Here is a 17,291-nt window from a genome sequence, read left to right on the forward strand (position 1 = left end):
GAGGATACGGCCCCGAGCGTTCCGGCGCGCTATTTCCTACAATGAGTTCAGTTGGAGCGCGCCAGCCTCGTGCACGCGCCACATCTCTCGGGCCGTTTTTTTCGAGTCCCACTTTTTTCTAAACTCACCTTCACCTCAATCAATCTTCTTCGGAAAACTCAACATTCGAGTGTATGCAATACATATTGCGTAGAATGACTTTCGGATAGCCAGCAACTGTGCTAAAGGCAGCATGCCACAAAAATGACGATGGTGAGAAAGGCTTTCCGCCAAAAGGTAGGGGAGTAGTCAGTACTAGTACGAAAGCGATCGTTCGATCCCTCCTGTTTATGTTGAAAAACGACGAAAGGAAACGGTCCTTCTGATCAAATTTTCCTACGAGACAACTAACAAATGTCACATGTACGAGCGCAGGCCTTGGTTGACAAATTATTAATTTATTGGGCGATTATTGGATGGTTTTCTGTTTGTTTTACCATGGTAAATACGTTCAAGTTCTATGTTACTCCTCAGCATTCCGTTTTGGACACATGGTAAAGCTCCTTTAGGGAGTGAAACTACAAAGCTCCAGCACTGATACCGTTGGAACAATACACCTAGCAAAAATCCAGATACTCACTGTCTCCCTTCCCCATAGTCCAGCTCTCTTCATAATCCAGTTCGTGATCTCTGTATTATTGGGACAATAATTTCCATTTCTCTCATTTCAACATCTCATTTACGCCTACACCTCTGGATCTTAACTCTAGATATAGCTGAATCAAAACATCCAGCAGTAAGGGTGATCGCAGAGCTCCAAAAGCGCCTTCCAAAGTAAGTAAGTTAAGTAGTGGTTTGGCAGCCCACGCAAAAGGACGACCTTGCGGCTGTCAATGGATACTATAGCTGAAGACGACGTGACAGGAATTCACGAATAAAGCAACCTTCCTGAGTACCTCGAAGGAGATGTCATGATATTACAGATAGGATTACTCGACGATCCTTGTCGGATGATCCTTGCCCGCAGAGTTCTACCGGCCCCGGAAAAACCCATGAGCGGATTTTGCCGGCACCGGTAGAACTCTGCGGGCAGCAAAAGGAGCTGTTTTGGTAGTAGAAACGCGGTTTTCAACAACCCACAGGTGGTTTAGAACAAATCCTTTCAATCCGGCTAGTGTTTGGTTTCCAGAGTCATCAATTGTGGGTCCCACAGCTGCACATTCGAGTCACCCTAATAGAACTGAGCATGAATTTCGCGAATTTCGGATCGGACTGTTCTAGCACTGTACAAGTGTGGTGCAGTGAAGGTTGGGTCAAAGAGAGAGTCCGTGCGAGTTCAAATGCACGTGGCCTCAGCATAAAACCTGAAATCTGGTGCAGCTGAGGCTGAGTGGACGCTTGCGATCGAGATGGGATCCTCACTTACTGCGATCGCAGTTTGTCGATGAATAAGGGTCTTACCGCGCCATTTCAAGCGTAGCTGCTAGAAGGCAGAATTCCACAATTTGAAAATGTTGTAGTCTTTCCACGAAACATATTTTTAGGAGTGCAGGCACCCATCAGTTGAGCGAGATCACGCTCAATTCTCTAATTTCTATTTCTAATTTCCCTTGAAAAATAGTGCGGGAAAATGCTAACAGAAGAAGGAGGTGTCGACTTTGAATTTTTCACCAAACAACGTGCCACGTATGCGAACGCAGGCGTACGCACTGCGTCCGAAAGCGAGCGTGATTGGAGATTAAAGGCATCACTTCACGGATCTGAGGTGGTGCAGATTTCAGGCAGAGTATTCTTTTACGGGATGGGAGACTATGGAGAGGGGGGTGATTCCGTCAATTTCTTCCCAATTGCCGTAAAAAACGGCACGGAAGATATGGCTTCAGGCGTTTTGGCGCACTATTTCCTACAAGGAGTTCGACTGGAGCGCGCCAGCCTTGTGCGGCGCAGCATCTTCCGGGCCATTTTTTACGGCAATTAGGAAGAAATGGAGGGAATCACTCCCCTCTCCACAGTTTCCCATCCCGTATACGAATATTCCGCCTGAAATCTGCACCACCTCAGATTCGTGGGGTGATGCCTTTAAACCGCTAAAATCAAAAGTAGCAAGTCACAAAAACCTCTGTGTATCGCTTAATGATTGGAAAGTCGATAAATGTTCATTTAGATAGAAGTGAAACGAAAATATGAACGAAAGTGATGAAAAACAAAAGATCGTGGTAGTTTTAAAGTTAAGTTCTTCATGTTCCAATTTACGATAAGATCGTAAACGTCAGTGGTTGCTAGAAATGCAGAACCACTAAATTCTCACACAAATATGTCTCTTACACATGAATTTCGCCTGATAATTAAACGTGTTTTCATGATGTGTGGATGAAAAGTAACGAGTTGTCTAACGTTTAGGAGACGAATTTGTGTACTCCAACATTCTGATCAAGATGCAGATCTGAAACAAAATGGCCAACAATCTGATCCTCTTCGAGCAAGCTGACTGCCATTTGTCAACGGCAAATATAATGGAAGGTGCAAAATAATGCAAAATCAACGGAAGGAATCACTTCCTCTCCACAGTTTCCCATCCCGTATACGAATACTCCACCTGAAATCTGCACCACCTCAGAATCGTGGGGTGATGCCTTTAAAGCGCTAAAATCAAAAGTAGCAAGTCACAAAAACCCTTACATCCAGTACATTTTTCGAACAATACTGGAATGAGGGCCGCCACGGAGTTATTCTAAATGACAGATGGATGAAAATTTTGTTTTTTTTTTGTAGTGATAAAAATTGTGAAATAAGCCTAACCTGAACCTGCCTGGAAAAAATTTCCTGACCATTTACCATCAAATTCAAGTAATTCAACCGATAAAAGAGTTCACGAAGATGACCAGCATTAGTTTGCATTACAAAATTGTTGATTGAATTGTGAGGGACTTGTTTAGTGTACAAGTACTGAAAAAATATAATCGTCTGCATCGAAGCAGTGGGAGATGCAAAGCATTAGGGAGAAAATGTAGTTGGGGGTGGGGAGGGGCACTCAACTGCGCCCAGAGTCAAGTTTGTGGGACACGGTCTCTCGAACACGAACTCCCTCCCCAATCCTTCTTTTTCCTCTTCCCTTCCTTCTACAAGCTTCCTGCGACAGTTCTTACTTGCTACCAAATTTTCATGGAAATTTCATGTGCTTTGAAAAAGAAAAATCGAAATTTAGTCGAGGAACAACTAACAAATGAGAAAATCGGTAGTTGATAAAAGCGAAGAAACACCTAACAGTAGAAGAAGCAAATTTGTTGGAATATTGGTATTGAAATATTTTCATTTTTTTTTTTTTCATTTTTTCAGTAGATTTTCAGAGAAGGTTTGCCCTACAAAACAGTCATCTCGCTGCTATTTTCCACTTCCTAATCTTTTTGAAATTCTTGATGGGACAAAGATGGGAAAAATGACATTTTTCCATCTTTGTCCCATCAAGAATTTGGAAAAACTGCGAGGCCCTGAAAATCGATTGATGTAACATCTGATAGAGAAATTACTCGGTAGAAGAGGATTTGCTTTGTTCTGAGCTACTTTGAGTTGTTGAATTTTTTTCAAGATCGCACACTTTTCAGCACAGCACACATTTCAGTAAAAATTGGAATGTTGGCATGTTTTCCCATTGCAGAAAAATGGGACGGCCCTTCAAAATTCACCTATATGTTCTAATAGGGCGACTAAGGAAACACGTCTGTTCAGAATTTCTGTTTTCCGGAGCATTTTTCCTCAAAATTTTGATGAACACATCCAGAAGAAGGTCGGAAAATTTTGAATTTTGGCCCATCAAAATTCCAAAAAGACTAGGAGGTGAAAAAAAGCCGTGTGATTGTTTTTTAGGGTGAACTCTCTTCTCTAAAAGACCACCTAAATTTTTTTTTCGTTCTTCTTATGACGAAGTTATTCGCGATCTCCCGGGCCAGACAATGTGCACAGAATCTAAGTTTTTTGGTCATCAAAATTCATTAAATTCACCTCTAAAATGCTGAAAAATACGTGTAATTGAATTGTTCATTTTTTCGAGTGTTTCGTTTGGTTTCGAGTTGTGTTCAGTTTCCATCTGTTTCGTAAAAATTTGACTCAACGCGGTGTCGAACGTGGGTCATTTGTCAACTCGTAGATTTTCAAAACAAAATACAGGGGCTTCCATACTTTCCTACTTCTGAAAACAAATAAAACGTTTAGTTTTTATGTGATTATTTAATATTATTTCCTGTTTTGTATTGTTGTTATTTGTTGTTTGCTGTATTGTTTATTTTAAAATGTATTTAATTATGTGGTACTATGTAATCTTTTATCCTGGTTTTCATTTATCCTCCATTCGCTACTGTCCACCGCACACTCCTTACAATCCTCTTCCTTAACAACACCCTGCCTCTTCGTTTTTCCCGTCACATGTCTGACTCTGAACACAAGGAAAAAAACACCCTTACCATCTCAGTCGTCGCGCGCGCACATATTGTATAATGGTATGGTCAAAACGAAGCGTTGTGCATGGGACCGGCTCGGTGGAGGTTGGACCCATTGAAATCGGGGTGGGACCATCGCGAACTGCAGCGAAGAATGGTGTCAGTAAGAGACCTCCTTCGATCCTCACCGTTACGCTCCGCCGCACCGCTTCGCGGCTTACGCAACAGCACCGTTCGTCATATCGTTTTGACCCTACTATAGACTGGGTGAGGAAGAGGAACACGATCACGGGTTGGAACATTCCTTGTTTGTGTAATTCTGAACTGCTGAGATGAAGCTCTTACAAATCCCGCTTAACGTTAGCTCAAAGCTCCACAACAGAACGTAGATTTGTTGCATGCTTAGTGGTCATAACTGTCGCAGACATGCTGGGCCGTCGGATGCTTGTATCGGACGAATCCACCCAGCCAACGAAAGAGCTGGAACATTAAATTAGCAATTTTGAACCAGGTTACTCAATGTTGTTGTTCATCCGAAACCTCTATCTACGCCCGAAGGAAGTGGTACTTTCTCAAATTTCATGCAAACTGCTAAAATCACACTAAAAATTGCTTCTGATTGATCGATTCTCGTGTTATGGATGAGATTTATCAGTGCAAAATGAAGCGACTAGATTCCGCTATAGTTTTTCAGCTGAGCGGAGAGAACTGGAGACTTCGAATATATGAACACCTGTTATTCCACCGCAACGCAAATTTGTCATATGCTGTTGGTAATGCAAGACAGTGCATCATCCATTGTTTAATTCCACAATCTGTGTGAACAATCTATTCATTAGCTCAATCTCTTCTCCGTGTTTATTTAAAAAGAAAAAAAATAATAAATAATGTCTGGACAAAAGAGAATATAGAGTTACAACAAAAGTCTGAGTGTCATGCAGAGGCGTTCAACCTATTCACCATTAGTTATTCACAGCTAAGTACTTTGAAAACTGCATGCACTCTTATAGGCAAATTCCGAATCACGGCACTATATGAAATTTAGTGCGTTAAGTTATCGCAATGCAATCGAAACAACTGGTATATATATATATATATATATATATATATATATATCAGGTGTTGTCGGAGGCAGTCCGCCCCTCTTTCCCCTCTCACACTTTTGATGTGTTATATATGTATTAATAAATATGTGTAGTAAGCGCTTGAACTCCCCGTACACATCAAAAATAGGATAGATCCCTTATTATCTTGATAAAGTACACGTACGCGGTTACACCAAGCTTCAGTTCACTTCCACCTGACTATAAATCTGTTTTCGCACAAATACCTCTACCACATCCTTGGCAAAATCATACGATGATTCTGAGATCAACAACGTCGCGCTACTTCCAATTTCATAGCCAACAATGGACTTCACGAGATAAGCGATGTCTCCAAAAATGTTGACAAATGTACAAAATCGTACAACAACCCCTGCGTATAGCATTGAAGGCAAGACAGGATCATATATTCTACCAGTTGTTTCGATTGCATTGCGATAACTTAACGCACTAAATTTCATATAGCGCCGTGATTCGGAATTTGCCTATAAGAGTGTATGCAGTTTTCCAAGTACTTAGGTGTGAATAACTAATGGTGAATAGGTTGAACGCCTCTGCATGACACTCAGACTTTTGTTGTAACTCTATATTCTCTTTTGTCCAGACATTATTTATTATTTTTTTCTTTTTAAATAAACACGGAGAAGAGATTGAGCTAATGAATAGACTGTTCACACAGATTGTGGAATTAAACAATGGATGATGCACTGTCTTGCATTACCAACAGCATATGACAAATTTGCGTTGCGGTGGAATAACAGGTGTTCATATATTCGAAGTCTCCAGTTCTCTCTGCTCAGCTGAAAAACTATAGCGGAATCTAGTCGCTTCATTTTGCACTGATAAATCTCATCCATAACACGAGAATCGATCAATCAGTAGCAATTTTGAGTCTGGTTTCAGCAGTTTGCGTGAAATTTGAGAAGATACCATTTCCTTCGGACGTAGATAGAGGTTTCGGATGAACAACAACATTGAGTAACTTGGTTCAAAATTGCATCCGACAGCACAGCATGTCTGCGACAGTTATGACCACTAAGCATGCAACAAATCTACGTTCTGTTGTGGAGCTTTGAGCTAACGTTAAGCGGGGTTTGTAAGAGTTTCATCTCAGCAGTTCAGAATTACACAAACAAGGAATGTTCCAACCCGTGATCGTGTTCCTCTTCCTCACTCAGTCTATAGTAGGGTCAAAACGATATGACGAACGGTGCTGTTGCGTAAACCGCGAAGCGGTGCGGCGGAGCGTAACGGTGAGGATCGAAGGAGGTCTCTTACTGACACCATTCTTCGCTACAGTTCGCGATGGTCCCACCCCGATTTCAATGGATCCAATCTCCACCGAGCCGGTTCGAGCGCAGATGCCCAACGCTTCGTTTTGACCATACCATTATACAATATGTGCGCGCGCGACGGCTAATATGGTAAGGGCGCTTTTTTTCCTTGTGTTCAGAGTCAGACATGTGACAGGAAAAACGAAGAGGCAGGGTGTTGTTAAGGAAGAGGGTCGTAAGGAGTGTGCGGTGGACAGTGGCGAATGGAGGATAAATGAAAACCAGGATAAAAGATTACATAGCACTACATGATTAAATACATTTTAAAATAAACAATACAGCAAACAACAAATAACAACAATACAAAACAGGAAATAATACTAAATGATCACATAAAAACAAAACATTCTATTTGTTTTCAGAAGCAGGAAAGTATGGAAGCCCCAACATTTTGTTTTGAAAGCATACGAGTTGACAAATGACCGACGTTCGACACCGCGTTGAGTCAAATTTTTACGAAACAGATGGAAACTGAAACCACAACTCGAAACTAAACGAAACACTCGAAAAAATAAACAATTCAATTACACGTATTTTTCAGCATTTTAGAGGTGAATTTAATGGATTTTCATGACCAAAAAACGTATATTCTGTGCACATCGTCTGGCCCGGGAGATTGCGAATTACTTCGTCGTAAGAAGAACGAAAAAAAAATTTAGGTGGTCTTTTAGAGAAGAGAGTTCACCCTAAAAAACAATCACACGGCTTTTTTTCACCTCCTAGTCTTTTTGGAATTTTGATGGGCCAAAATTCAAAATTTTCCGACCTTTTTCTGGATGTGTCCATCAAAATTTTGAGGGAACAGATGGTCCGGAAAAGATAAATTCTGAACAGACGTGTTTCCTTAGTCGCTCTATTAGAACATATAGGTGAATTTTGAAGGGCCGTCCCATTTTTCTGCAATGGGAAAACATGCCAACACTCCAATTTTTACTGAAATGTGTGCTGTGCTGAAAAGTGTGCGATCTTGAAAGAAATTCAATAACTCAAAGTAGCTTAGAACAAAGCAAATCCTCTCCTACATATGTAGTATGTAGCCGAGGAATTTCTCTATCAGATATTACATCAATCGATTTCCAGAGCCTCGCAGTTTTCCCATGTTTTAGATGGGACAAAGATGGGAAAATGTCAATTTTCCCATCTTTGTCCCATCAAGAATTTCAAAAAGATTAAGAAGTGGAAAAAAAGCAGCGAGATGACTGTTTTGTAGGGCAAACCTTCTCTGAAAATCTACTGACTAGAATAAAAATGAATATATTTCAATACAAATATTCCAACAAATTTGCTTCTACTGCTAGTTTTTTTGTTCCTTCGCTTTTATCAGCTACTGATTTTCTCATTTGTTAGTTGTTCCTCGACTAAATTTCGACTTTTCTTTTTCAAAGCACATGAAATTTCCATGAAATTTTGGTAGCAAGTAAGAACTATCGCAGGAAGCTTGTGGAAGGAAGGGAAGAAGAAAAAGAAGGATTGTGGAGGGAGTTCGTGTTCGAGAGACCGTGTCCCACAAACTTGACTCTGAGCGCAGTTTAGTGCCCCCCCCCCACCCCCAACTACATTTTCTCCCTAATGCTTTGCATCACCCGCTGCTTCGATGCAGACGATTATATTTTTTCAGTACTTGTACACTAAACAAGTCCCTCACAATTCAATCAACAATTTTGTAATGCAAAGTAATGCTGGTCATCTTCGTGAACTCTTTTATCGATTGAATTACTTGAATTTGATGGTAAATGGTCAGGAAATTTTTTCCAGGCAGGTTCAGGTTAGGCTTATTTCACAATTTTTATCACTACAAAAAAAAAACAAAATTTTCATCCATCTTTCTTTTTTAAAAAAACTCCGGGGCGGCCCTCTTTCCAGTATTGTTTGAAAAATGTACTGGATGTAAGGGTTTTTGTGACTTGCTACTTTTGATTTTAGCGCTTTAAAGGCATCACCCCACGATTCTGGGGTGGTGCAGATTTCAGGTGGAGTATTCGTATACGGGATGGAGGAAACTGTGGAGAGGAAGTGATTCCTTCCGTTGATTTTGCATTATTTTGCACCTTCCATTATATTTGCCGTTGACAAATGGAGAGGATCAGATTGTTGGCCATTTTGTTTCAGATCTGCATCTTGATCAGAATGTTGGAGTACACAAATTCGTCTCCTAAACGTTAGACAACTCGTTACTTTTCATCCACACATCATGAAAACACGTTTGATTATCAGGCGAAATTCATGTGTAAGAGACATATTTGTGTGAGAATTTAGTGGTTCTGCATTTCTAGCAACCACTGACGTTTACGATCTTATCGTAAATTGGAACATGAAGAACTTAACTTTAAAACTACCACGATCTTTTGTTTTTCATCACTTTCGTTCATATTTTCGTTTCACTTCTATCTAAATGAACATTTATCGACTTTCCAATCATTAAGCGATACACAGAGGTAATCACAACATGATGTGAGCCTAGTTGCTCTCGTCTTCCTCGTCATACTCGTCGTAGTCGAAGCTGTAGGAGTCGTACTTGAGTTCGCAAAGACCATTACTGCATTTGGAGTCCTTGAATGTAGTGCAGTCGTTATCGTGCTTACAGGGTTCGCCCACCTCCCACATCAATTTCTCTTTGGTACCACTGAAAACTTCGAACATTAACAAAATAATCAATGTGATTGTGAAAGGTCTTTTTGTGGTCTGAACTAAAAAAACGCTTCTCCTCTACTTCGAAAATTTTAGAATGCTTTACTATTATTACCAGAAATATTACAATATTACAATTAGTACTAAAGGATGGTAAACTGCGGTAGATTTCTATCCGTACTGCTGATTTTTTTTGGAGAGAGTTTTTTGAAGAAGCCAATTTTATTTTTTCGTTGGTAGATATATCAATTTGCGGTGGACTCTATGGATAGTCAATACAAACGGCCAATGAAGCTTTCATGACTATCCATAGATTGTGTTTTGGATAAGATTCATTGCACATATTTTACGAGTTCTTTATGCCTTCTACTGTGCTTAATCATTTAGATGCTTCATTTAAAGGGATGATTGGCGATGAAACGACTCACCACTTATCGTAGAGGCAGGTGACTAAGACATTGTCTTTGCATCTCTTGAGGGCGCACGCTACAGATGTAGTATTCGCATGTACCATCTGTAATTCGAGTCTTGCAGAAAACACATCTTCGCTCTAGCAGAATCCCAGGAACTACTCACGTTAGTGAATTGACATAGCGTTCCATCGTAAACGTTGGTGGGCTCCTTCTTCCCGAAGAACATCACCTGAGATATCCACTGGTCTATCGCGAGATGCGCGTAAATACTATCGTTGAGAGCGGGGATATTCGTCATCCTTAAATAAATGTTGACCACATCAGGGATGGTGACCAGTAACTCGTCGATAAGATGTCCAGAACGTACTGCATCATGTTGCGAGAAACGTCTACTGGATTCTCCAGGGAGCAGGCGGCCATGGATTCTTGGGCTAGAACTTCGTTGAAGCAATCCCATTTCTGAAATAAGTTCACATAATTGTAAATACCCCGTTCAAAAGATCCGCGCAGACCTCTCCACATGTATTCCTCTATTTAAAAAACATGGTGGAATTGGGAGTAGCGCTTGGAAGTTCCCGATGAATTTCCTTACATCATCTTCTTGAGGACTCAGTTCTTTAAAATTCGTTTTCCTCTGTTAGAGAAATAAACTCGCGCAATCCTTCGTTCCCTCGTGTCCGCTTTGTCAAATGAGCATTTTCATCTCGTATAGCCTTGCCAGATATGGATAAACAAGGGGATATTAATGTACAGTTATCACGGTACGACTATTGATCTACTTAATAAATTTATCATTTTCGAATCATCATCTTTAAATCAATATAATGACTTAGAAGTGTTGACTCTGTGAATTGTGGGACTCTGAATTACCACATGTGAACCAGTGCAGCTTAAGCTTATTTCTTTAGCCATAAAGTAAAGCTGATCTGAGAAATAGGCGAACAGCAGTGGGCAAAATAGTAAGAAATAGTGAGAAAGAGGTTGCGCTTAGAACAACGCTTAAAGAAAAGTACTTACGAGGGCATACATATTCTTTGCGGGTCCCAACTTCGGAAGTCCGTTTTTGTTTGGTTGTGTACCTTCAGCGATTCGTCTGCGAAGATCATTGTGTCCATTAAGGAATATTCTCCTCTGTTCTTCAGTTAGGTTTAGATCTAACTCCAACTTCTTAGGGCAGAGTTCATCTAAAATGGAATTTCTGATATTGACAGGGTTCCTGAGAGAATTAGGAGACACTTCTTGTCCTAAGATAGAAGAAAAACAAGCCCACCCTCTTCAGCAATACAAAGGCTCACGAGGACCTGAATTATTCTCTATTGATCATCAACTAGAAACCAAATTACCTTAGGATCACTTACCAAAGCAGATGCAATTTCAAATAGCATTTTGAATAATGTCGTAAGCGTCTGCACACAGCATTTCCCTACTCATATTTATACGAAAGACGTGTACTGCTTCAATTTGGACAGGCGCAGCTCTTGGACGTCACTGAAGTTGAGCAAATATTAAGACCATAACTAGCTTTAATCAGGAATGAGGATGTCATGTTACCAAAAATACAGCATTCTTCCACAAGGAAATAAAGTCACACCTTGTAGTCACCTAGTCACCGAGCCCCTTGTACGATGTCCACACATACTATTCCATCTCTTGCAATGAGAGGGATTCTTTAATATCTTATAAGACTTGTTGAAGCACATAAAAACTGCATCGATCGTTTCGAGCCATTGAACTAATCCATTTTCTTGGAAAAAAGTCGTAATTGGATGTACTTTAGATTAAAATCCCGATCCTATGACCGTAACTTTGAGCCATATGTCGTTTAAAGCCAGCATACCATAGGTCTGACATGTTATGGATTTCTCACTGGAAGCTTCTATACGGGGTCGCAGATTGCGGAGAAACCACGTGATTTCGCTCATGTATCAGTTATTGTCGTAGGAATACGAATCGCTGTAGACCCTACGAGGTATAGAGGGGTCAAATCGACTTGAAACACGTACGCAACTGCGTACGCAACATCTCTTGAGGCGTTTCGGTGGAGCGTAGCGGCTAGGAGCGTGGTGAAACCTTTCCTGGCACCACCCATCGCTTTCCCAACTCGGTTCCAACTGCTGCCTCTACCGTGGCGTTTCGAGTGCGTACACAAATGCACCGCTACTACACTCGTGATTCATGCCGACTCAGCTCTAAAAAGGTGCTGAAGCGCAATAGCGAGGACGACGTGGTGCCCTTTTGTAACTGTAAGCGCTTTACGATCGTACCACTTTCTATGATAGTTCGTAAGTAACAATTTACAGTTGAAAATGACTTGACCTCTGGAGTAACCGTGGAAACAGTTGGTGCTACAGCCATCGCTCACCTCCTCTGGACCGAATTTCGCTAGAGTTCGAACTCAAGCACTTCCGCTTACGCTCCGCGACTTATATCACAAGTAAGGAAGCTTTGATCCGACTGTACCTGATCTAACAGAATAGCTCGAAATCTCCTCAGTTGGACTGTAACCATTTTCTACCAGACTTGCTCTGAAGAATCGTTGTCAAGCCGTTAGCGACGCTAACTTTTCTTGCAATTTTCCCAACTTTTAAAATTTGTGCTCGTAACGTTCCTTCTCCAGTGCCACATACAGAGAGAAACTGAGCTAATGAACAAGTTTCTCGTCCACATAAAATTAAACAATCGACGATGTACTTGTACGATTGGAATCATAAGCAACCCTCAAATACTGTACTATTTACAGAATAGCAGCTGCTCATGTACTGTCGAGGACTATATTGGATTTGCCCTGTCGGGTTGAAAAAAGTAAAAATATTGCAAGACGTTTCATTTTAGAAGAAAATCCTGTAGATAGCAACCATCGATCATTCGATAGTAAAGTCGGGTCAAAACGATATGAAGCACACTGCAGTTGCGTAAGCGGCTGCGATCGAAGCGGGGCGTTACAGATAGCGGCTGGAATCGAGTTGGGACCGTAGCGGTTTACAACGAGGAACGGTATCAGCAAGGGATACTCCCTAGATTATAACTGCTACGCTCCGTATACCGCTTCGAGCCCAACTGCTTGCACAAGTGCTTCGTGTCGTCCTAACCTACTGTGACTGTAGTCACGTGGGATTTTAAGGCGTTTTCGCTACAGTACGACAAAATGGTCATGCTAGATTCCAATCTCGTAAAATCACTAGATTCAAAAGGGACAGTCATACCAAAGTTACAGCTCCACTCTTCGAATTCTCTCAAAATCGTCGCGAGATTCACTAAGGGATGTAGGCAGGGGTATTCGTGCGATCACAGATTTATAGTAAGGTGAAAATGAGCTGAAGCTTGGGACAATTGCATACGTATACGTAATGAACTGCGTTTTCACATAACATCGTTACTTGGGATTTTCCGATAAAAGTGTATGAAGTTTCTCAAACAGTTACCTTTCTCAAACAAATTAGAATACCTTGTACGCCTCTAAACGACATTCAGACTTCTGTGTCATTCTGTGTTTCGCTTGTGTTTCATCCTTTTGTCAACAATTCTTTTTTTTATAGAGACACGCCAAAGAACACTAAACCAATGAACAGATTCTTCATACATGTGTAATCAAACAATACATGCTCCATTGTCTAGTATTATCGACAGCTTATAAGAAGTGCGCGTTCTGGTTGAATAACAGATGTTCATATTTTCGAAGCCTTCTATTGTTTCCACTCAGTTGAGAAACTATAGGGGAATGCAGTCGCTTCATTTCACAGGACAAAATCTCGAGCGTAACACAAGAATCGATTGATCAGAAGCGAAACTAAAATTGCATGCAATTTTGCAACTCGCGTGGAATTTGGGAAGTTACCGTTGGCAAATGCAACAGAACGATCGTACTAGATCTGTCTTGGGAAATCAAACAAATTTCGTTCAGTGCAGTGGTGCTCAGAAGAAAGTGTCGACTATAGTTACCGTATTCTTTACAAAATCTCTTGGAATCTTAACATTTTTTGATGGTTGGAGGTAGAGATTTCCGCGTGAACACAGATTTATACCCGGGCGAAAAAGACCTGAAATCTGGTAGTCTGGTGCAGCGCCACGGGTGACCTATGTTTCCAAAGTGAATATATTTAAAAAAAACCAAACACTCCTTCTTTTCATTCCATATCCCTCATTTTTTTTTTGTTCATTTTTTTTAAAATCGCTATGCTATTCGACCGTTGAAGAGGCTCACATGACCCAAAACGCAGTTTTTAAGTACTCACAGGAGAGACATTGGTGCCTTACGAACATACTTAGTAACCTGGTTCAAAATACCTAATCAAATACTCCGCCGCTCGTGTTGCCAAGGTATCGCAGGTTCAAAATGACATGAAACACGATGCAGTTACGTAAGCGGCTGCGCTCCGGTGCAAGGGACGGTCGTTAGGTACCCGCAGCCGACGCGGACTAAGATATGCTTGCTCTGGCCTACCGACAGCCTCTTCTGCAATAAGTGCTTGCAGAAGAGGCTGTCGGTAGGCCAGAGCAAGCATATCTCAGTCCGCCTATGATCACTAAGCGACCCCCGTCCTCACTGAGGTCATGTGCGTGTCTATATTTCTTTTTTTTTTCTATATTTTTTCTATATTTTTTTGACTTCTAGAAAGGTTCAAAGAACGAAAAGGTACCAACGTAGCAAGTGGAAAAAGACGTAGAAAATGAAAATGCTAAAAATGAAGAAAGAACGTAAAAGATTTGTACAAGAAAAAAACAGAAAACATAAATGAAGCTGAATGTTGAAAACGTTCCAAGATAAAAGTTAAAAGGTGTAGAAAAGAGGACCTGGTTTTTGAAAGATGTAGATTTGTGATTGAAAAAACTATATAGAAGATATAGATGTATATTTCTATTTATACAGATTCTTTAATTAATGTATGATACTGCAGTAGTTCGTAAAAGTTTCGATTTGTTTGTTTTACATAAATGAAACACTATTATTTTCCATTTCTGGGATTTCGTGTGCAATCGTTCGATGTATTTCTATACACAAACGATCGGTACTCCGTACAGAAGCAATACCAGAGATAGCGTGCTCTTGCGAAGTATGTTTCGCACCTCATTAAAGGCATCACCCCCACGAATCTGAGGTGGTACGGATTTCAGGTGGAGTATTCGTATAAGGGATGGGAAACTACGGAGAGAGAGGGGGAGGGGGTGATTCCGTCCATTTCTTCTTAATTGCCGTAAAAAACGGCCCGGAAGATGCGGCGCCGCACAAGGCTGGCGCGCTCCAGTCAAAGTTCCCGTGCAAAATAGTGCGCAAAAACGCCTGAAGCCGTATCTTCCGGGCCGTTTTTTACGGCAATTAGGAAGAAATGGACGGAATCACCCCCCTCTTCGTAGTCTCCCATCCTGTAATACTCCACCTGAAATCCGTACCACCTCAGATTCGTGGGGTGATGTCTTTAAACGATGAGGGCCGAAGATGGACGATGTGATGGGCGGGGCGTAAGGCGAACGCATCGCAATGCTTTGCTGTCGCTATTAACTGCTGCGCAGAGCAATTAACCATAGCTGTTGCCAGTCGTTTCCCCTAAGGATAGGTTGTCGCGGAGGTTGCGGGTACCTTACGATACGCGCCCCCGGAGCAGCCGAGTAAGAATTAGGATCGGGGGAGGACCCTTGCTAGCACCATTCATCGCTGCAGTTCGCGATGGTCCCATTTCACCTAAGCGTTGCACCTAAGCGTTAAACGTACCACGAATCTGACGTGGTGAAGGAATCGCGGCAAAACCTAGGGTTATTGTTGTAGATTGCGGGATCAGGAGTGGTTCCACTTATCTCTCTCTGATCTTCGTAAGAAACGGCGTGGAAAACGACGTTTTTTTGAGACAACTTCAGTTGCAACGCATCCAAGTGCGGCGCGTGCACAAAAATGGAGCATTCCGAGCGTCGATCGAGGATCAGTAATGCCCTCTTACCTGCCTATTCAAGTAAAACCAATGAATACGCCGTTAAGAGGACCAGAACGTATACATACAGGTTCGTTTTAGCGTTCCTCGTAAAAGCTAAAGCAGTTATACCGCCGTTTCTTTTGACGACCAACAAAAAAAAGAAAGCGAAGCCATACCTGATCCCGCAATTTACAATTCTATCTCCAGCTTTTCCCAGGGATTCCCTCACCACGTCAGATTAGTGATATCCATCCTTTAACCTTCTGGAAGAACGATCAATAAATGTGGTTTCAATGTAGCTTACGTGGTTTCCTTTATGTCTGAGGTAAATATGAAATCATCATGTGAGCATCGTTATGCTTTCTATCTGATGGTTTATGTTGTCGACAGTCATTAAAATCGCACAGCTGCAGCTGCGCGCAGCAATTTTTTTTTTGTGCGAACGCTGGGAGCTGTCTAAGCCAAGTGTCCAAGATGGTCCAGTAAGAGATTATAAGTAAACGCTCATGTTTCTTTAGCGTTACCACTCGAACAAGTCGCTGCAGCATGTCACGACTGCCATATGAAGTAGACAGGAAGCTTCAGCAGTTCTAATGTTGCCGTCAGCACAACAAATCTGTGTTAGTGATGTTATTCACCTATTTAGTACTGTAACATATGACACATTTCCATCCAATCTTCCCTCGTGTTTTCACAATTTGACACATTTTGCAACCGCTAATAATTAAAGGCATCACCCCACGAATCTGATGTGGTACGGATTTCAGGTGGACTATTTGTATACGGGATCGTAAATTATGGAGATTCCGTCCATTTGCTGCTAAGCGGCGTAAAAAAGGGCTCGGAAGATGCGGTGTGTGCACGCCTGGCGCGCTGCAATCGAACTCGTTGTAGAAAATAGCGCGCCGGAACGCTCGAAGCCGTATCTTCCGGGCCGTTTTTTACAGAAATTAGGAAGAAATGGGAGGAATCACCCCCTCTCCTTAATCTACGATCCCGTATGCGAATACTCCAACTGAAATCCGTACCACCTCAGATTCGTGGGGCGATGCCCCTAACGATTAATTAATGGCCACGTTTTTTCTTGTAAACGTTTCATCTAACATGTGTACGTCATGTTAATCCTGCTAAAACAATTGGTTAACTTGTTCGCACATGTTCCTGACGCAGTCCGCCTATCCACATCATTTCTCGACAAACGTTCATCTTCACATAGCTGCCTGCAATCGTTTGCGCACGGCCGACCGCGTCGCGACCGCAGCATCCCACGCTGTTCCCAAATACGTGCGCGTCGCAGTTGTTTTCGTGCACGGACCAATCACTGTACATTCGTACTTCTCTTCTGTTGCTGCATACGCGTTGCATCTCCCACTGCTACGTTGAGGATCATCGCGTTTTTTTCAGTACTCATCCACTAAACACTAGGATGGATTTGCTCAGCCACCTATCATACTACCTTTCATATCAAGTTCCTCACAATTCAGTCAACAATTTTGTA

General features: G+C 41.7%; 1 protein-coding gene across 1 annotated transcript; it reads right to left on the reverse strand.

The window, feature by feature from the left end:
- Positions 1–9,306: 9,306 nt before the first annotated feature.
- RB195_013049 (uncharacterized protein) lies at positions 9,307–11,275 on the reverse strand (the record flags this gene model as incomplete). Its single annotated transcript, XM_064202695.1, has 7 exons — positions 9,307–9,472; positions 9,906–9,991; positions 10,054–10,189; positions 10,258–10,349; positions 10,908–11,074; positions 11,161–11,191; positions 11,249–11,275. The coding sequence occupies 7 exons, from the start codon at positions 11,273–11,275 to the stop codon at positions 9,307–9,309; spliced, it is 705 nt and encodes a 234-aa protein (XP_064058576.1).
- Positions 11,276–17,291: the final 6,016 nt, after the last annotated feature.

The sequence above is a fragment of the Necator americanus genome, chromosome V (genome assembly GCF_031761385.1).
Source record: "Necator americanus strain Aroian chromosome V, whole genome shotgun sequence".
Classification (NCBI taxonomy): domain Eukaryota; kingdom Metazoa; phylum Nematoda; class Chromadorea; order Rhabditida; family Ancylostomatidae; genus Necator; species Necator americanus.